This window comes from Microcaecilia unicolor, chromosome 3 (assembly GCF_901765095.1).
Source record: "Microcaecilia unicolor chromosome 3, aMicUni1.1, whole genome shotgun sequence".
Taxonomy (NCBI): domain Eukaryota; kingdom Metazoa; phylum Chordata; class Amphibia; order Gymnophiona; family Siphonopidae; genus Microcaecilia; species Microcaecilia unicolor.
The window spans coordinates 156,653,132-156,674,256 of record NC_044033.1 but is presented as its reverse complement, the minus strand read 5'-3'; the positions used below and the strand labels follow the sequence as shown (position 1 = coordinate 156,674,256).

At 45.3% G+C, this 21,125-nt stretch overlaps 1 protein-coding gene across 1 annotated transcript in view; it reads right to left on the bottom strand.

The window, feature by feature from the left end:
* The window catches only part of HEATR1 (HEAT repeat containing 1), a 275,600-nt gene that overhangs the window by 231,809 nt on the left and 22,666 nt on the right, over positions 1-21,125 (bottom strand). The window contains 1 exon segment of the mRNA XM_030196518.1: positions 9,048-9,188. Coding sequence (XP_030052378.1) covers positions 9,048-9,188 — 141 coding nt within the window.

The following is a 21,125-nucleotide window of genomic DNA, read 5'->3' as shown; positions in this document are numbered from 1 at the left end:
AAATGCGGGGGGCACCTAGGGAAAGGAAGAAACTTTATGGATCATCCTGGAAAGAGAAGGTAGAACCTGTATCCACACAGGGGTTATCTACAGTCCTCTGGCACAAATGGAAAAGGATCTGATAGAATATATTCAAAAATTGGAATGAAAGGGGAGTGCTACTGTTGGGAGATTTCAATTTGTCTGACATGGATCGGAATGTCCCGTCTGCAGAATCGGAAACAAGTAGGGAAATTGTGGACGCCTGTCAAAGTGCCTTGCTCAGACAAATGGTGACAGAACCCACGAGGGAAGGGTTGATGCTGGATCCAGTGCTCACGAAAGGAGGAAGTGTTTCTAATATCCGGGTGGGTACCCACCTATGTAATACTGATCATCACACGACATGGTTTGATATACGGGCGAAGATGGAGTGTGGACGCACAAAACTAAAAGTACTGGATTTCAGATGTACTGATTTTGATAAAATGGGGGAATACCTGAAAAAGGAGCTGTTGGAGTGGGAAGGCGTAAAAGAAGTAGATCATCAGTGGTCAAAGCTGAAGACTGCTATAAATATGGCGAATGATCTTTACGCAAGGAAAGTAAAACCATGAGAAACAGGAAGCCTATATTTATTTATTTATTGCATTTCTACCCCACATTTTCCCAACTATTTGCAGGCTCAATGTGGCTTACACAGTACCGTAACGGCGTTCGCCAATCCTGGTAGGTTCTCCAAACAAGTAGCTGAAAAAATAAGAGCAAAAGAGGCTTTGTTCAAGATATACAAAAGAACACAACGAGAGGATCATGGAAAAGATTACTGGATTAAACTCAAAGAAGCGAAAAGGGAAATACGGCTACAGAAAGCACGAGCGGAAGAAAAAATGGCTAAAGATGTAAAGAGAGGTGACAAGACCTTTTTCAGATATATTGGAGAAAGGAGAAGAGATAGGAATGGAATTGTGAGACAAAGATAATGAGAATAGTTATGTGGAAAGTGAGGAGGATAAAGCAAATGTGCTAAACAATTACTTCTCTTCGGTGTTCACAGAGGAAAATCCTGGTGAAGGACCATGGTTGGCTGCCGAAGGAATATCTGGGAATGGAGTGGATACTGCGCCGTTTACGGAAGAAAGAGTTTATAAACAGCTTGAGAATCTGAAGGTGGACAAAGGTATGGGGCCGAATGGGATTCATCCCAGGATACTGAGGGAGCTCAGGGAGGTCCTGGCGGGACCTCTTAAAGATTTAATAGATCTTTAGAGACATGAGAGGTTCCGCAAGATTGGAGAGGAGTGGATGTGATCCCTCTTCACAAAAGTGAAGACAGGGAAGAAATGGGAATATACAGACCGGTAAGTCTCAAGTTGGTGGCAGGAAAAATAATGGAGTCACTGCTGAAAAAAAGGATAGTTAACATTCTAGAAGACAACAGGTTACAGGACCTAAGACAACAGGTTACAGGACCTGAGGCAACATGGCTTTACCAAAGGAAAATCCTGCCAAACGAATCTCATTGACTTCTTTGACTGGGTGACAAAAGAAATAGATGAAAGCCGTGCGCTAGATGTAATCTACTTGGATTTCAGCAAAGCCTTTGATACGGTCCCTCAAAGAAGACTCATAAATAAGTTGAAAGGGCTGAACTTAGGATCAAAAGTGGTGAACTGGATAGGAAACTGGTTGACCGACAGGTGGCAGAGGGTGGTGGTAAATGGAATCCGCTCGGAGGAAAGGATGGTGAGCAGTGGGGTTCCTCAGGGGTCGGTGCTGGGGCCTTTTCTAATATTTTCTAATATTTGTGGGAGATATTACTGAAGGGTTGGAAGGAAAGGTGTGCCTTTTTGTGGATGACACAAAAATAGCCAATAGAGTGGATATCCTGGGGGCAGTAGAAACAATGAGAAGGGATTGCCGAACGTTAGAAGAATGGTTGAGGGTCTGGCAGTTAAAATTTAATGCTAAGAAGTGTAGAGTGATGCACTTGGGGTGAAGAAACCCAAAAGAGAGATACCGAATAGGAGGGGAGAAATTAGTAAGCTCGACTCACGAGAGAGACCTTGGGGTGTTGGTGTCTGAGGATCTAAAGGTGAAGAAACAATGTGACAAGGCGACGGCCGTGGCCAGAAGAATGCTAGGCTGCGTAGAGAGGGGCATAACCAGCAGAAGAAAGGAGGCGTTGATGCCCATCTACAAGTCGTTGGTGAGGCCCCACTTGGAGTATTGTGCTCAGCTTTGGAGGCCGTATCTTGCTAAAGATATAAAAAGACTGGAAGCGATGCAAAGAAAGGTTACAAAAATGGTATGGGATTTGCGTTGCAAAACGTACGAGAGACTTGCAGACCTGAACATGTATACCTTGGAGGAAAGGAGAAACAGGGGTGACATGATACAGATGTTCAAATATTTGAAAGGTATTAATCCGCAAATGAACCTTTTTTGGAGACGGGAAGGTGGTAGAACTACAGGACATGAATTGAGGTTGAAGGGGGGCAGACTCAGGACTAATGTCAGGAAGTATTTTTTCAAGGAAAGGGTGGTAGTTAAGTGGAATGCCCTCCCGCGGGAGGTAGTGGAGATGAAAACAGTAATGGAATTCAAACATGCGTGGGATAAACACAAAGGAATCCTGTTTAAAAGGAATGGATCTATGGAATCTTAGCGGAGATTGGATGGCAATGCCGTTATTTGGAGAGTAAAACTGGTGCAGGGCGGACTTCTACGGTCTGTGCCATGATCGTGACTGAATAGATATGGAGGGGCTGGAGTGTAAATTTTAAGGGGCTTCGACGTTAGCTTCAGAACTTTTAGTACAGGAACAGTACTGAGCAGATTTTTACGGTCTGTGCCCTGAGAAGGCAGGGACAAATCAAACTCGGGTATACATATAAAGTATTACATACCATGTAAAATGAGTTTATCTTGTTGGGCAGCCTGGATGGACCGTTCAGGTTTTACCTGTCGTCATTTACTATGTTACTATGTATATAAGCTAAAGAATTCAACTCCGAGGGGAAGTGGAGAACATCTGCTGCAGGTGAATAACTTCGCTTTCTCCGAGGACAAGCAGGCTTTAGCTCACAGGTGGGAATCCCTAGCTACCAGGCTCACCAAAAACAACGCTAGGACAATAGGGACTCAAAACATTGAGACCTTGAACTCAATCAACCTGAAACTATTTACAAACGTTGTGGAGGCGCAGCCTGGAACAGAAAAGAAGTGGGTCTGGGGGGAATTGGATTCTAGACACCAAACAAATTGTGCAGCACTGTCTGACCAAACTAGTTGTCACATCGGGTATCTTGCTCAAGACGGTAATGTGATGTGACTGTGTGGACAGATGACCATGTCATAGCATTGCAAATCTCCTCGATGGAGGCTATCTCAAGTGGGCCACCGGCGTAGCAATGCCACTGACATTATGAGCCTTGACATGACTTTCTAAAGTCAACCCAGCCTGGGCATAGGTAAAAGAAATGCAATCTGCTAGCCAACTGGAAATTGTGCATTTGCCAATGGCAACCCCTATCCTATTTGGGTCAAAAGAAACAAAAAGCTAAGTGGACTGTCTATGGGCTTTACTCTGCTCCAAATAGAAGGCTAAGGCTCTGTTACAGTCCAGGGTATGCAGTATACTCTTGCCATGATAGGAATAACAACACAGTAACATAGTAAATGACGGCAGATAAAGACCTATAAGGTCCATCCAGTCTGCCCAACAAGATACTTTATATGTATACCCAAGTTTTATTTGTCCTTGCCTTTCTCAGGGTTGTGCTGCTTTCATTGCCTCTGGTTCCTCCACAGTACTTCTTTTTCTGCCATCATAATGATGCAACGCTGTAAAAGAATTTGACAGGGGCAAAGGTTGGGAGGGCGAGTGTTTCTGCATCACAGATCTTAGTCTACCAGAGCCCACTATGACCCATCTACTCCTCTGATGTTCCACTCTCTGAGGGAATGTGGTTTTAAGAAAAACGTTGGCAGAACAAATGACTGATTAAGATGGTACTCCGACATTACCTTAGGAAGAAACTTAGGGTGCGTGCAGAGAACTACTCTATTATGGTGAAATTTAGTGTAAGGTGGATCAGATACTAGGGCCTGAAGCTCACTGGCACTGCAAGCTGAAGTTTCCGCCACCAAAATTACAACTTTCCAGGTCAAATACAGATGACAGGAATCAAGTGGCTCAAAAGGAGCTTTCATTAGCTGGGTGAGGACAATATTGAGGTCTCATAACACGGCTGGAGGTTTAAACAGGGGGTTTCATTAATAACAAACGTCACATGAAGCAAACAACGGTGATAAGCACTAATTGCACCGTGGTGAACCCTAACAGAGTTGGTTTTCAAACCAAACTCAGAAGGTATTCAAGCAGTTTTTTGTGTAGGGCAGGTGAGGAGATCTAAAGCCTTACCCTCACACCAGACAGCAAAACTTCTCCACTTAAAAGAGTTAGTGGAATCTTTCCTGGAAGCCAGCAAGATGCAAGAAACACCCTCCGACAGACTCAAGGACTCAAATTCTACGCCCTTGACATTCAAGCCACAAGGGCTAGGGATTGGAGGTTGAGATACAGAGACCCTTCGTTCTGCGCGATGAGAGTCAAAAGCACTCCAATCTCCTCAGATCAGCTCTGCCATGGCCAATAAGGCACAATGAGGATCTTAGTTCCACGGTCCTGCTGAAGAGGAATTGGAAGATACACATACAGCGTGCCTTCCCCCCAATGCAGGAGAAAGGCATCTGACACTAGTCTGCTGTGTGATCTGAGCCTGGAGAACTGAGGAACCTTGCTGTTGAGATGAGTGGCAAAAAGATTCACTGAGGGTGTGCCCCACTCTCAATAGATCTTGCAGGCTATGCCCATAATGAGAGTCCACTCATGTGGTTGCAGAATCCTGCTCATTCTGTCTGCCAGGCAGTTGTCTTTTCCTGGTAGATATGTGGCTCGAAGTTCCATCCCATGCAGGAGGGCCCACTGCCACATCCCCATTGCTTCCTGACACAAATGATAGGATCCCATACCCCTCTGCTTGATCACATGGAACACTGCAACCTGTTGTCTGTTTGGATCAGAATAATTTGGTTCTGTAGCTGATCTCTGAAAGCTTTTAGAGCATTCCAAATGGCCCTAAGCTTGAGGAGGTTGATGTAAAGATCTGTTTCCTGAGCTGACCAAGTGCCCTGGGTGTGAAGTACACCCACACGAGCTCCCCATCCCAGGTTGGATGCATCCATTGTTAGCATCTTCTGAGGAGGTGAAATCTGGAATGGGAGTCCCACATTAAAATTTGTCCGAATTATCTACCAGAGCAGGGAATGAGTTCTGAAGGAATTTGGATGACATCAGTTAGGGTCCCAGTTGTCTGAGACCACTGAGAAGCTAAGCTCCACTGGGCTGCTCTCAAATGGAAATGTGCCATAGGTGTGACATGCACCGTTGAGGCCACGTGGCCCATCAATCTCAACATCTGCCGAACTCTGACCTGTGAGATCAGAGTCAATAAAGTCTCTTCTGTCGCTTGCAGGAGAAAAGCCCAAGCCTGCAATGTATCAAGCAGGGTTCCAATGAATTCCAATCGCTGGACTGGGAGAAGATGGACAAACCCTAGTAGCTCCAACACCCAAATAGTTAGGCGCATTGGCTCTCTTGCCCCTTCCTCATGTGCGCTCTTCACCAGCCAACTGTCCAGATAGGGAAACTCATACACTCCCAGTCTACGTAGTACGCTGCTACAACCACTAGACATTTGATGAACACTCTGGGGAGCTGAAGCAAGGCCAAAGAGAAGAACGCGATACCAACAGTGGTGTTTCCCTATTTGAAACCTGAAATACCTCCGGTGACTAGGGAGTATTCAAATGTGGGTATAGGGATCCTTTAAGTCCAGAGAGCATAGCCAATCGTTTGCCTGAATCATGGGTAAGAGAGTGCACAGGGAAAGCATCCTGAACTTTTCCTTGACCATGAATTTGTTTAGGGCCCTTAGGTCTAGGATGGGACATCATCCCCCCATTTTCTTGGGCACAAGGAAGTAGCTGGAATAGAATCCCTTCCCTTCTTCCCCTGGTGGCAGTGGTTTGACCTCACTGGCCTGGAGAAGGGCTGAGATTTCCTCTACAACTATCTGCTTGTGCTAAGAGTTGAGCGATGATGCTCTCGATGGGCAATTTGGTGGGCTTTCACGCCAATGTAGGGAATAACAGAGATGGACTATTTGAAGAACCCACTGGTCGGAGGTTAGAAGGGGCCACCTTACATGGAAAAAGTTCAGCATCTCCCCCTACCAGTAAGTCGTCCGTGACTGATACTTGGAATGTGGCTGTACTCGTCTGGAGTCAGTCAAAAGCTTGCCCCTTGCTTTGACTGGGGAGTCAACTGGGTCTTTTGGGGACGAGGTTGACGGGCCCAGGGACGCTGGCCTTGGGACTGTGGGGCAAAGCAGGAAGTCAGTGGGAACCTACACCTTTGGGAGTAGTAGGGTCATCACCTAAGCCCACTGAAAAACCTCAATGAGAAGGAGGTGGCAGCTGGAGGGTGCCAAGAGAGTCTGGATAGTATCTGTATGTTTTCTTGATGAGTTCAGCGATCTCTTCTACTTTATCTTCAAATAAGTTGTCCCCTTGGCTTGAAATGTCGACTAGCCTCTCCTGAATCCCTGGTTCCAGGTCAGAGACACATAGCCAAGAGAGGTTGCACACCTCCACATCCATGGCGGAGATTCTGGACGCTATGTCAAAAGAATCGTATGCGCCCCTGGGCCAGATACATTCTGCTCTCCAGCTGCTTCTTGGCCAACTGGTCTACTCCTGAGGGATAGAATCCACAAGACTAAGTGTACTGCTACTACTAATCATTTCTATAGAGCTACTAGATGTATGCAGCGCTGTACACATTATATGCAGGTACTTTCTCTATCCCTATAGGGCCCACAATCTAAGTTTTTTTTGGTACCTGGGGCAATGGAGGGTTAAGTGACTTGCTCGAGGTCACAAGGAGCTACAGTTGGAATTGAACGCAGGTTGCCAGGATCAAAGCCCACTGCACTAACCATTAGGCTACTCCTCCACTGCAGACCAGAAGCTGTTCAATACAGGCTCATGTAGGGCTAGTAGGACTGGATGCGGGCAATGAGCACCGAGGCCTTCTAAGATTTCCCCCCAAATGAATCTAGAGTCCGGCCCTCTCTACCTGGGGGAGTCGAGACATGAGTCCTGGAGCTTCTAATCTGCTTGAAGGCAGATTTGACCACCAGGGAATGGTAAGTCAAATGGGCTTTGTCGAATCTGGGAGCCTTCTGGATTAGATACTGGGTATCCACCTTCTTTGGAGTGACCTGTACTGAGAGGGGAGATTCCTAGGTTCCTCGTCAGTACATCTCTAAGGATAAGTTGCAATGGTACTGTGACCTCTTCCTTAGGTGGAGACACTTGGTCCAGGACGGTCAACATTTCCATTCTGGGCTCTTCCTCTGTTTGCAACTAAAATGGTATGGCTGAAGGCATTTCCCTTACGAACCTGGTGAGAGAGAGACCTGAGGGAACGCCATATGACTCCTCCTCTGAGAAGTAACATGGGTCTTCCTCTCAATCCCATGATTGGTCCTAGTCAGACTCTTCACCCATAACCATAGTGGGTTTTGAGGAGTGCCTGACTCAGCCTAGTGGAAACCTGTCCACGCTCCGAAGAGTGCCAAGACACAGCCCTACTGTCCAACTCCAGTGAAGCTTCCTCCCTCGACATCGAGAGCAGTACCAAATGAGTCATGTTGACACCCTTCGAGGTGCTGGTGCCGAGGAAGTCTGCACAGACACATGAGGTGCCTCAGGAGAATGCTGGGACTGATCCGCAGCTGACACAAAAGCACCTTTGATGGTACCAGCGATGCCAATGCCCCAGTGCTCCCGGCACCATGCGCTGAGCAGGACCAATGAACTATATTATGGTCCTTCGGTGCCAATGAGGATGATGCTGAATCCAAGCACCCCCTCGGTGTCGGGCCCAATGCTAACTGGTCCTGGGGCCTGTTATCAGCGCCCAATGTCAAGAGAGGTAGAGACCTTCTCAATGCCGCTGCACTCCGAGTGGATGTTGATGCCTGTGCAGCCATCGAGGTCGATGGACCGTACTTCAAGGATCCAAAAAGTTTGTCCTGTTGGGCCGGCCACACTCTCTGCACCCTTAACAAAGAGAGCAAATATTAGGGTCATTATCAGGCCCAATCCACCCAATGCACCATGAGTGCGGGTCCATAATGGAAATCACCTGATTACACTTGGCACAGCTCTTGAACCAACCAGGGGACTTCTACGACATCGAAAAAAGAACGGAGGCCAAATTAAACTCCTCAATTTTGACCAAAAAAGGGGCAATGGCCAAATAGAGGTCAAGGCTCCAGCTGAACTAATTGGCCTAGCCGGTCTTGAAAAAATAAAGAAAACTTAAAAAGGCAGAAAAAACTAAGAACTAAGGGGAAGAACAAAATAAAAATATGAAGAAAAATGGAAAATAAAAATAATGAAGGGACCTCACGGGAGGGCACCAAAAACACGAAGAGTCACGCCGCATTGAGAAGATACTTCCTCTCAGCTCCACAGAAAAACTAAGACTGACAGACCTACATTTGCTCGTCAGGCAGAAAGGCACCCGCACATGCGCGGTGGAATGCTACTAGAAAATTCTACTCACAGCTAGTCAGCGTCTGCACCAAGTTCTGTCAGATGACGTCGCCCATCTGTGAGAATAAAAAGGACTGCTTGTCCTCAGAGAATACATATGACAACCAAGGACACAGTATCTTTCACAGTTACCCTGATGCAGGTTTTGATAAAATATGGTCATGTTGGGTTTTATGATCTGAATGTTAATATGTCTATCTTATTTTGGAATTAAAGTTTTAATTATCAATTTATATTTGGATCCTAATAATGCACCTTGGTAATCTGCTATTTGTGATACTGTTTCCTTTTCTGTGCTACCAAATAGGTTGAAATGACAGTGATAGTGAAAGAGATCATGGGCACACTGCAGGCCACATTAACAAAATGAAAAGTACCTTCTGGATATAGGGAAGCAATTTGGCAATCAGGGAATCTGAGATCTTCTCTGCTGCATCTATGGTGGCCACAATGGTGGAGGCGTAAAAGGAAAAAAGAACCCTTAGTTGTGGCACACTGCCAGGGTATTCTGCAAAAGCCTGAGAGAAAGAGGCAGAAATTACATAAGAGAACAAAATCATAAGAACGTAAAAATAGTCATACTGGGACAGACTGATGGTCCAGCTTCTAGCAGCAGCCAATCCAGGTCACAAGTACCTGGTAGAATTCCAAATAGTAAGAAGATTCCATGCTATCAATCCCAGGGATAGCAGTAGCTTTCCCCATTTCTATCTCAATAGCAGACTATGGACTTTTCCTCCAGGAAATTGTCCAAACCTTTTTTCAAACCCAGATACAGTAACTGCTGTTAGCACATCCTCTGGTAACGAGTTCCAGAGCTTAACTATTTGTTGAGTGAAAAACAAAATTCCTCCTCTACAAACCAGGGCTGGTAACAAAATACAAAAAGATGGAAAAAAAATCTTCCACAAAAATGCACAGCAACAACACAAGAGTGGAAGACACCCACAATGTCCACTGAATCAAGCCAAAAATTATTGTCCAGAAATACAGGAAAAAGCTGGCAAACTGACCCAACAGAGGCTGTGTTTTGGCAATCCATCGGGGATCCTTATTAATCAGCTATATAGAACATGCACTGTAAAATCAGAATGTGCTTTTTTTTTAAAAAGCTTAAACGAATATAAAAGATAATACTAGCAGCAAATCGCGATCTCTGATGAGACGTGGTTTGCTGCCAGTATTATCTTTTATGTTTAAGTTAAAAAAAAACACACACACACATCCTGATTTTACAGTGTAAGTTGTTTACAGCTGATTAATAAGGACCCCCGATAAAGGCTGGATTGCCGAAACACGGCCTGTGTTGGGTCAGTTTGCCAGTTTTTTTCCAGTATTTCTGGACAATAAACTTTTGGCTTGATTCAGTGGACATTGTGTGGCGTCTTCCACTCTAGTGCTGTTGTAACAAAATATGGCAGAATTCCAGCATAAGTTTTTCTTCATGGTTCCTCTCTTCACATTATATCATCCTCACTAAAAACCTCATGATATCAAACACACTTACAAACTTTGTAATATAACAACTACAGAGAAAGCGAAAGATTAAATAAACTGTCTACCAACAAAACTTTCCCAATATCATCAAAAAGCAAGCTAGACAGAACCTATCAATTTACCCATAATCATTATTCTGAATACCACAACGCAGATACAGAGCTAAAGTGAAAATTAAACATTAAAACAGAGGAAAAAGCCTCAGAGCCGCCCCCCAGCAGTACATTTTATGAGGCTTTATGGGCAATTATTTCATATGCATTAAAAAAAACATGAATGATTCACACTCAGATCTGTGCAATGCAGAAATTACAGTGAAATGATTAGAAACAGAAATATAACTACTCTGCTTTAACTGAAAACTTGATCCCACCAATGCTGGACAGCAATTTCACTGTAATGCTGCTTGAAGGATTGCAGAGACCAATCTTAGCAATCACTGCATTCACTGAATGAAAAAAAAAACCAAACAACAACATAGCACTAACTTCTTGCTTAACCATTTCATTTTCAAAACACAAAGACTTGCAAAGTTACATGTGGGGGCATAATCGAACGCGAACGCCTATCTCCATGGGCGTCTATGTCCGAAAACGGGTACGTGAAGAGGCGGTACAGACCGTATTTTCGAAAAAATGGACGTTTTTCAGATAGGCATTTGTTTTTTTTAGCGATAATGGAAACCAAAAACGCCCAGCTCAAAAACGTCCTAATCCGAGCCATTTGGTCGTGGGAGGGGCCACAATTCGTAGTACACTCGCCCCCCTGACATGCCAGGACACCAACTGGGCACCCTAGAGGTCAGTGCGGTGGACTTCAGACAACGCTCCCACATGCACAGCTCCCTTACCACGGGTGCTGAGCACCCAACCCCCCTCCCCCAAAACCCACTACCCACAAATGTACAACACTACCATAGCTCTTAGGGGTGAAGGGGGCACCTACATGTGGATACTGTGGGTTTTGGAGACCTTCCATTTACCAGCACAAGTGTTACAGGTAGGGGGGGATGGGCCTGGGTCCACCTGGCTGAAGTGCACTGCGGTACCCACTAAAAGTGCTCCAGGGACCTGCATACATGCAGGCCTCTAGGACTTGTTGCTTCTATATAACATTGGCACACCAGTTGACACCTGAAGACTAATCTCTCCGAAAACGTCCTTTATTGGAATAAGCACGCTTACTCACAGTTAACTGCAGATCAGAGGTTGTGCCCCACTGGCAACGAGTCTCCCTGGTACTGAGATTAGCAGTAGGTCAGAGCTGGCAGAATGGTGTACAATGCCCTCTTTCAGCCACATTCAAGGTAAGAACTAAGTTCTGTAATGTGGCTAACACGTGAAAGGGATCTAAAACTGGCTTACAAAAATGGCCACTACCTCATGGACTACCGGAAACAAAACAGAGCACACTCTGACCCAGTAAGCAGGGGGAAAAGCACCATGGGAGTAGAGCCTACCAACTACCGTGAGCATTTGCCACAAGCTAGTGGAATCACGGAGCCAAATACCCTACACCCACCACAATGCATTGCTGATGTGACTCTGCAGTGCGCATAACAGAAAAGTTGTCACACTCACCAGAGAGCCACATCAGAACCAGGGAAAGGCTGTCACAGGATAGAACACATTCTGCTGTCATAGAGGTGGGTACAGCATTTGAGGCTGGCATAGAGGCTGGAAAAAAAAGTTATTAAAGTGGGTTTGTTTTGGTGGGAGGGGGCTAGTGACCACTGGGGGAGTCCGGGGAGGTCATCCCCGATTCCCTCCGGTGGTCATCTGGGCAGCTGGGGCACTTTTTTGGGGCTTGTTTGTGGAAAAAAAGGGTCCAAAGTGACCCAAAATCGCGGTCAAAACGCCTTTTTTTTTTTCCCGATTATCAGCTAAAGATGCCCATCTCTCCTCGGCCGATAACCACACCCCAGTTCCACCTTCACCACGCCTCCGACACGCCCCTGTCAACTTTACCCGTTTCCGTGACGGATTGCAGTTGGAAACGCCCAAAATCGGCTTTCAATTATACCAATTTTGGCGCCCACGGGAGAAAAACGCCTATCTCCCGATTTGGGTCGCAATATAGGTGTTTTTCTCTTTCGATTATAAGCAGGATATTAACATATGTAACTTTATAAGTCTATGTGCTTTGAAAATGAGTCTCTAAGTGCGCCAAACTTACTGTTCACTCAAAAATTGCACCACTTCAAAACGTCAGCTTCCTTTCAAAATATAGAAGTGGGGCATTTGAAGTGTTTAAATCAAGGAGGTTTGATAACAGGAAACGGCATGAACCTATCTGGCCCATTATGTGGGCTGAAGCCAATAGGCTCAGTAACTGCAGAAGTGTGAGCAGCAGCTCGTTTGCCTTCCTCCCCCCCTCCCCCTTCACAGACCCCTCAAAAACTCCCTAGACCCCCTCCCCGATCCCCTCCTAACAGACAACAATGTTTTCAATCGCATTTGCTATTGTGTTGGACAAAGACAGCGGCAAGTTCCCCCACTGGCTTCAGCCCATATAATGGGCAAAATAGGTTCATGCCACCTCCTGTCATAAAACCTCCTTGGGGAGAATTAAAACCTCCATGGGTGGAGACCCGTTTCAGCCTTGTGACATCATGCCATCTCCTGTTAGCAAAACTCCTTGGCTTAAATAGATCCATGATATGATGTCACATCCTGTGTGCAGTACATGTATGGTATTACCTTTTTATCTCTACTAGAAACTCTTCTATTCTACTTGTGGACTAACTCTCAATATTACTATAATCTCTTTAGTAGAAACTATTCCACTCAAGTTTTTGATTCAACCCGTTTGGTCCTTCACTGCTCGTGCCATAAAAGGGTTCTCTTTTTTTTTTTTTTTTTTGTTACATTTGTACCCCGCGCTTTCCCACTCATAGCAGGTTCAATGCGGCTTACATATTGTATACAGGTTCTTATTTGTACCTGGGGCAATGGAGGGTTAAGTGACTTGCCCAGAGTCACAAGGAGCTGCCTGTGCCTGCAGTGGGAATCGAACCCAGTTCCCCAGGACCAAAGTCCACCACACCAACCACTAGGCCACTCCTCCACCGATATCACAGTGCAAAGCACCATACTGGTACAAATATTAGTTACACTGTCAAAACAAACCAAAACTGGGTATCATCATCAGGATAACCAGCAAAGCACAGTCTATGTCCTTATAGCCCTACAGGGTCCACCGGTGGGATTTTTAAAATAAGAACTCACATACACCACCACCCTACTACTACTTATCATTTCTAAAGCGCTACTAGATGTACAAAGCGCTGTACACTTGAACATGAAGAGACAGTCCCTGCTCGACAGAGCTTACAATCTAATTAGGACAAACAAGAGATAAGGGACTATTAAAGTGAGGATGATAAAATAAGGGTTCTGAACAAGTGAATAAGGGTTAGGAGTTAAAAGCAGCATCACCCCACCTCCCAAACCAATCTATCTCCCCCCCCCTTCCCCCAGGCTTCTTTATACAACACTGAGAAGAAAGATACTCCCCATAGGGCATATGAAATTCTAAAAACCTTTTCCACAGTTCACAAAATTGTCGATGACCTGGAGGAATAGAGGCCTATACTGAGAAGCAATTCAAGACACCATCTCATTCGTCAAGTTTATCCATGCAGCAGGTGAGGTTGCCTCCAGAGTTACTCAGACATGTAAGATACATTTCTTAGCCAACAGTACAGCCAGTAAAACAAACTGACATTGAGAATCCGTGAGCCCTTGTTCCCTCAGAGACAGATCATTCCCCATCAGCAGCACACAATAAGACCATTCAAGACTTAATTGAAGCACTTGCTCCAGATCTTCAACTACAGCTGACCAAAAGCCCTGCAGAGCTGTGCATTACAGAAAGCAGTATAGAAGAGTATGAAACCATTCACCTGGCATCTAGAGCATTGTGAGGTTTCCCACAGCCTCATCTGGGCCCCCTTCTGTCTGGTGATATGGACTCTGTGTAAAACCTTAAATTGTATAACTTGATGCAAGGCAATAGGGGTGGTGCCTTTAACTGCCTCAAAGCAACGCTGAAGGTGTTTAACGGAGACAGGCTGGGCCATATCGGATCCCCAAGTCTGAGTCTAAACGGGGAGCTCCCCTATTGTCCCTGCAAATTTGATACCACTGCCGTCATCTACTATGTTACTATGAGGCATACTTTCAAAGCACGTAGCCTTCCAAAGTTCCATAGGTTTCTATGGAACTTTGTAAGGTTAAGTGCTTTGAAAATATGCCTCTATGTTATTCAGTGCAGGCGGCAGCTGCAGAAACACCTTGTCCAATTTGGTAAAAGAGATCATGTGGCCCTGCTGCCGTATCGTGGATAGATAATAATGTCGGGCTTGTAAGAATGCAAAAAAATGTTTATTGGGAAGGGCCCAAGCCCATTGGAGCTGATCAAAAGATGGAAATGATCATCTCTAATAGACTAACTCTCCCAAATATGTATTGTCCCCATTCCGCCAAAGGCGGAGGCACCCATCCAGCCGGGAAATTAGCATTCCCCCCAGTGACAAAAAGGGGTCAGCGCCCTGGGCCCCACCCAGTATTCGTCTCCACCAGAACCAAGCTCTACTCAAAGCCCGTAAGTATGTGTTACCTTTTAAAGTGCCCCCTAGTTTAAAATAGTCTGTATTGCTGATTACATTAAAAGCCGAATAAGGCGCACACCAGCCATTCTGAAAGTTCCCAGGGGCAAAAAAGGCCTGGTGGGTTTTATTAGGATTTATTTACCGCCTTTTTGAAGGAATTCACTCAAGGCGGTGTACAGTAAAAATAGATCAAACATGAGCTATAGACAATTACAGAAGTAAAAATATTCAAAAAAACAATACAAAGTATGTACATAAGTACATAAGTATTGCCATACTGGGAAAGACAAAAGGTTCATCAAGCCCAGCATCCTGTTTCCAACAGTGGCCAATCCAGGTCACAAATACCTGGCAATATCCCAAAAATGTACAAAACATTTTATACTGCTTATCCCAGAAATAGTGGATTTTCCCCAACTCCATTTAATAATGGTCTATGGACTTTTCCTTTAGGCATGGTATGGCATGGTATACTAATTAGAACGTCAGCACAATACGTAACAGAACATTTTAATTGATAGTGAAGGGTAAAGCAAAAATGTAATATACAGATAGATAAGAAAGTAGGAAGAGTTAGAACGTAAGGTGATTGATTTAAAGAAAGTTGTACATGAGGTCAGAGAAATGGCTAAATATCTCAGCTAGGGTAGGAGTATATAAACATGTCCTGCTGCAGTATATGCAGCCCGAGTCACTCCTTGTGTGTGTGAGTGAGACTAACGAGTTAGTTACTTCTTCCATTAAAGGTCTGGTTGAAGAGCCAAGCTTTCACCTGCTTCCTGAAGTACAGACAGTCTTGTGTTAAGCGCAGCCTTTCAGGCAGTGCATTCCAGAGTGTGGGGGCTACTCCGGAGAAGGCTCGCTTGCGGGTATCACATCGTGTAATGTCTTTTGGAGAGGGTGTGGTTAGTGAAAGTACTTGGGAGGACCTTAGTGTCCTTGGTGGTGTGTAGAGAATCATCCTATTTTTCAGGTACTCAGGGCCATTTCCTTTCAGGGCCTTGAAGATCAAACATAGAGTATAGGGTTAAAAGTTCATGAATCCACCTCATCAACGTAGAAACGTTGTACATCCAGAGATTAGGTAATTGGACCCCACCCATACTCCAATCCAGAATTAGCTCAGAAAAACTATTACAAGGGCGTCTCCCATGCCAGATAAAGGAGCCAGCGACAGACCTATAAAGCCTCTCATCTTGTGGGGTAACCCACAATGGCAGCATCTGGAGAGGATACAACACTTTTGGAAGGAGTACCATCTTAAGCAGGGTCACCCTGCCCAGGAAGTTAACCAGAAGATCCCTCCATCTAGTGCAAAGTTGTTTAATGGCTTCCAACTTATCAAACATATTCTTTTTATATAACCAAGTAGGGTCTGCACTTAGAAAAACCCCTAGATATTTAATCCCCAACCCCCCCCCCCCCAGAAAGCGAAGATACTTACCTGTAGCAGGTATTCTCTGAAGACAGCAGGCTGATAATCCTCACAAGTGGGTCAGCAATCCGCGCCAGCCTGGTAACCGGCATTTGAAATAGCAAAAACGTTTGCTGGAGCCTTCTGAGCGCGCCACACATCCAACTGCACATGCGCAGAGTGCCTTCCTGCCCTCCGTGCTTCTCAGTTAAGTGAAGAGTAAAAAAAGGGAGATTGAGGGGACAACTTCAAGGGGAGGTGGGCGGGTTTGTGAGGATTATCAGCCTGCTGTCCTCAAAGAATACCTGATACTGGTAAGTATCTTCGCTTTCTCCGAGGACAAGCAGGCTGTATAATCCTCACAAGCGTGGTATCCCTAGCATCCAGGCTCACTCAAAACAACAACCGTTGGTCAATTGGGCCTCGCAAACGTAACATAGATTAACCAGAAACTATATACAACTAACTGAGAGGGCAGCCTGGAACAGAATAAAAACAGGCCTGGGGGGGTGGAGTTGGATTCTAAACCCCAAACAAATTCTGAAGCACCGAATGCCCAAACCGACTGTCGTGTCGGGTATCCTGCCCAAGGCAGTAATGAGATGTGAATGTGTGGACTGAAGACCACATCGCAGCTTTGCAAATCTCTTCAATGCAGGCTGACTTTAAGTGAGCCACCAATGCAGCCATGGCTCTGACATTATGAGCTGTGACATGGCCCTCCAGAGTCAGCCCAGCTTGGGCATAAGCGAAGGAAATGCAATCTGCTAGCCAATTGGAAATGGTGCATTTACCGATGGCGACTACTCTCCTGTTGGGATCAAAAGCAACAAACACCTTGGCAGACTGTCTGAAGTGCTTTGTCAGCTCCATGTAAAAGGCCAAGGTGTGCAAGCTGCTTTTACCAGGGTGGGCATGATGGGGAAAAAATGTTGGCAAGACAATCAGCTGGTTCAGATGGAACTCCAACACCACCTTTGGCAGGGTGCGTGCAGAGGACTACTCTGTTGTGATGAAACTTAGTATAAGATGCATCCACTACTAAGGCCTGAAGCTCACTGACCCTACGAGCTGAAGTAACAGCCACCAAGAAAACAACCTTCCAGGTCAAGTACTTCAGATGGCAGGAATTCAGTGGTTCAAAAGGAGCTTTCATCAGCTGGGTGAGAACGACGTTGAGATCCCATGACACTGTTGGAGGTTTGACAGGGGGCTTTGACAAGAGCAAACCTCTCATGAAGTGAACAACTAAAGGCTGTCCAGAGATAGGCTTATCTTCTACATGCTGATGATAAGCTCTAATTGCACTAAGATGAACACTTACGGAGTTGGTCTCGAGACCAGACTCTAATAAGTGTAGAAGGTATTCAAGCACGGTCTGTGTAGGACAAGAAAGGGGATCTATGGCCTTGCTGTCATACCAGACGGCAAACCTCTTCCATTTAAAAAAGTAACACCTCTTAGTGGAATCTTTCCTGGAGGCAAGCAAGACTCGGGAGCGAATTCTATGCTCTCAACATCCAGGCCGTGAGAGCTAGAGGCTGGAGGTTGGGATGTAGAAGCGATTCCTCGTTCTGAGTAATGATGGTCAGAAAACACTCCAATCTCCACGGTTCTTCGGAGGACAATTCCAGAAGAAGAGGGAACCACGCGGCCAAGACAGCACAATAAGGATCATGGTTCCGCGGTCTTGCCTGAGTTTCAGCAAAGTCTTCCCCACCAGAGGTATGGGAGGATACGCATACAGAAGGCCTGTCCCCAATGTAGGAGAAAGGCATCTGACGCTACTCTGCTGTTGGCCTGAAGCCTCGGACCTTGTGATTTAGTTGAGTGGTAAGAAGATCCACCGAGGGGGTGCCCCGCACTCGGAAGATTTCGCGGGCCATGCCCATATTCAGCGACCACTCGCGAGGTTGCCTACCCTGGTCAGCTAGACTGCTGTTTACGCCTCCCAGATAAGTGGCTAGGAGAAACATGCCGTGACAGTGCACCCAAAGCCACATCTGGACAGCTTCTCGAGCCAGTTGAGTCCTTTTCCCCATACAAACACAAAGGGCAAAACGAGTTGGGCTGTGGTCGGGCCCAAGGCACTGAATACACCACGAATGGGTACCAGTACCCGAGATGGTCAGGTAGCAACGAGAACACCATTTGAAGCCACTGGGAGTCTTCGATGACATGAAAGGAAAGACTACCCTAGCTAAATCAAAAAACTCGATTGTGCTGAAAAAAGTGCACCAAAAAAGGTAAACTCCCAGCCAAGCAGTCCTAAGGACGGCCGCGACTAAAATAAAAGAAAGCATATGCAGGTCTGAGAAACTAAGAATATAAGGGAAAAAATTTTTTTTAAATACCTTTTATTAAGAAAATACAACTTAACACAGCATATCATAGTCCACTTTAGACACATCATCAACTATAAACAGATTAGCATACTAACATAATGAACTTTCTGCCAGTAACTAGAACTATTCCATTTAATCCCCCTACCCAAGCCCACAACCCTTCCCCCCTCCCCACACCTCTCATGTAAGAAGGAGGGAGGAGTTCAGACAGGAAGACCACTTCACATAACTGTCCCACACTTTATGATATATCAAATGTCCTGTTCGCATGGCTGTCAATTTAGACATCAGATGTATACAGTCCAATCTCCGCACTACCACAGAAAGACTTGGCAATGTACTCTGCTTCCAAGACGCAGCCAGCACCATTTTGCTAGCCACAAAGACAAAAGTGATCAAATGATGGATGTGTGGTTGTACTCCACTTGGCTTTACATGTAGAAGACAGTGTTCCATCTTCAAAGGGTATGAAAGCTTGGTGAGGCTATGAATCAACCTTAAAATATTTGACCAATATTCCTGAGCTGTGGGACAAGTCCACCAAATGTGATACATATCACCCTCGAATCCACATTTGATGCCAGCATAAAGCTGACATCGAGGAAAACATTTTATGCCATCGCTGGGGAGTATAATACCAATTGTATAAGATCTTGTCCCATTTTCCATTAAAGCACTTGAAACAGAGACCTTAAGTAATAACTTAAAAATCTTCTCCCATTTTGGAAATTCATATGACCCTCCTTTAGCCCGCTCCCACTTCATTAGATAGAACATAACCTAGAAATCCCCCCTCCCACTCACCATTGCCCTTTGCAAAGGCATCTCATTTAAACTCAGATCCCCTTTGGCCTTTCTAAAGATAAAATCTCACACTTGGTGATATTGGAAGGATTGAGAGATGGGGACCCCATATTCCTCATGCCCCAATTCGCATAATCCCAACTGGAACATTCGCTTCTTGAACATAACAAGTTTCCAGTCTGTATGCCTTTAATCCTTTCTCAGTGGGAACTACAGCGATGCCTAAGGCCTGCATCATATCTCTTCCTAACAGGTTACATGGGCAGGATGAAGATAATACAACTTGACATTTTTCCCTATGGCTGCTCTCTTCATCACATCTCTATGGGTTCTGACAGAGCTTCTCTATGTGAGGTTCCACTAGCATTTTTAACATACACAAAGGTTTTTGAGGGTTTTACAAAGGGTACATCAGCAGGATGTATAACAGTTCAACATGCCCCAGAATCGAACAAGAAAGTTACTTCTTTCCCTCCTACCTTAAGAGTTATTTCAGGCAGCACTTCATTCTCCAATAAGATATCTAATTCAGCTAATTCATCCTCACATTCTATTTCTTCCTTATCCCTCTCTTCACTTACTCTTCCCACTGTGTCAGCTAGTCATGTTTCTTTATCTTCAAAATGGGGTGTATCACCCTTTCGTTCTTTGCATTCTCTCGCCCAATGGCCCATTTTGCCACACACAAAACAACTTCCCTGGTCTCTTCTATCTGACTTTCCCCTCCCATGCCCTCTTCCTCTATTCTTTCCTCTTTCAAATCCTCCTTTGCTTATCACATAAATTCCCCGTTTCCACATCTACAATAAGGCTCTGGACCTTTCTAGCTTTCTTTTTACTTTTAAAATGCTGCTCAGCATGTCTGGCATATTCCAAAATAGGTGTCAGTCTACTCATGCGGTGAGTTATTATATGTTTAGTGATAAAGCTGCTGATTTGAGGAAGGCGGCCTTTTAAGAAGGCATTTTTCAGCTGCTGTTCATAGGGTGTGTCTGCATCAGCATTTGGGGGAACTGCAATGCCACTATGTATATCAAAGACTTCTTTAAGTCTTGAGAAGTAATGATCCACATCTTCATCATCTTTCTGAACACACTGGTTTATGAGTGTCCAGTTTGCCCTAGCCTGATACCTTGTCTGGGCTCTCTGCATCAGCTCAGTTAATCTCTGGTTCAGCAGTGGATCAGCAAACTGAAGAACCTGATTATTTACATCATTAGAATTCTAGTCCCCCTCTCATTACACACCAATCAGGTCCCATTACTTGCCGTAGTGCTCTTTCCAATTCATAGCCATTTAACCTATAGCTATTGTACAGGCCCCTAATTTGTTCAAAATCGGTGATTTTTAATTTAGGATGTGGTATACCATCAGTGGCCTTTTTAATGTTATTCTGGGCAGGGCTGGTCTTAGCAAGTGCGGGGCCCTGTGCAGACCAATTTGGTGGGGCCCCCATCCTAGCCCCTCCCCATCCTAGCCCCGCCCCCACCCTAGCTCCACCCTGCCCTTGGGTTTGGGACTTCAATTAATGGGAACATTTCTTGAAATTCATGCACGGGGGGAAGATGTAATCATCCAGTCATTTCTCCATGTTCGGCCACTTCTGGTGCTGTGAGATGACTGGTTTTTCAAGGTAATTGGGCACGGGAGTGACCCACTGTCTTTTGGATAGGGTGGGGGACAGGAGACCTGATCAGCAATATGATCAGGTGAATTTGCCTGGGATGGCAGGGAAGGATATAGGGAGGGACAGGTTGGTACTGTGGGACTCTGGGGTATGTGT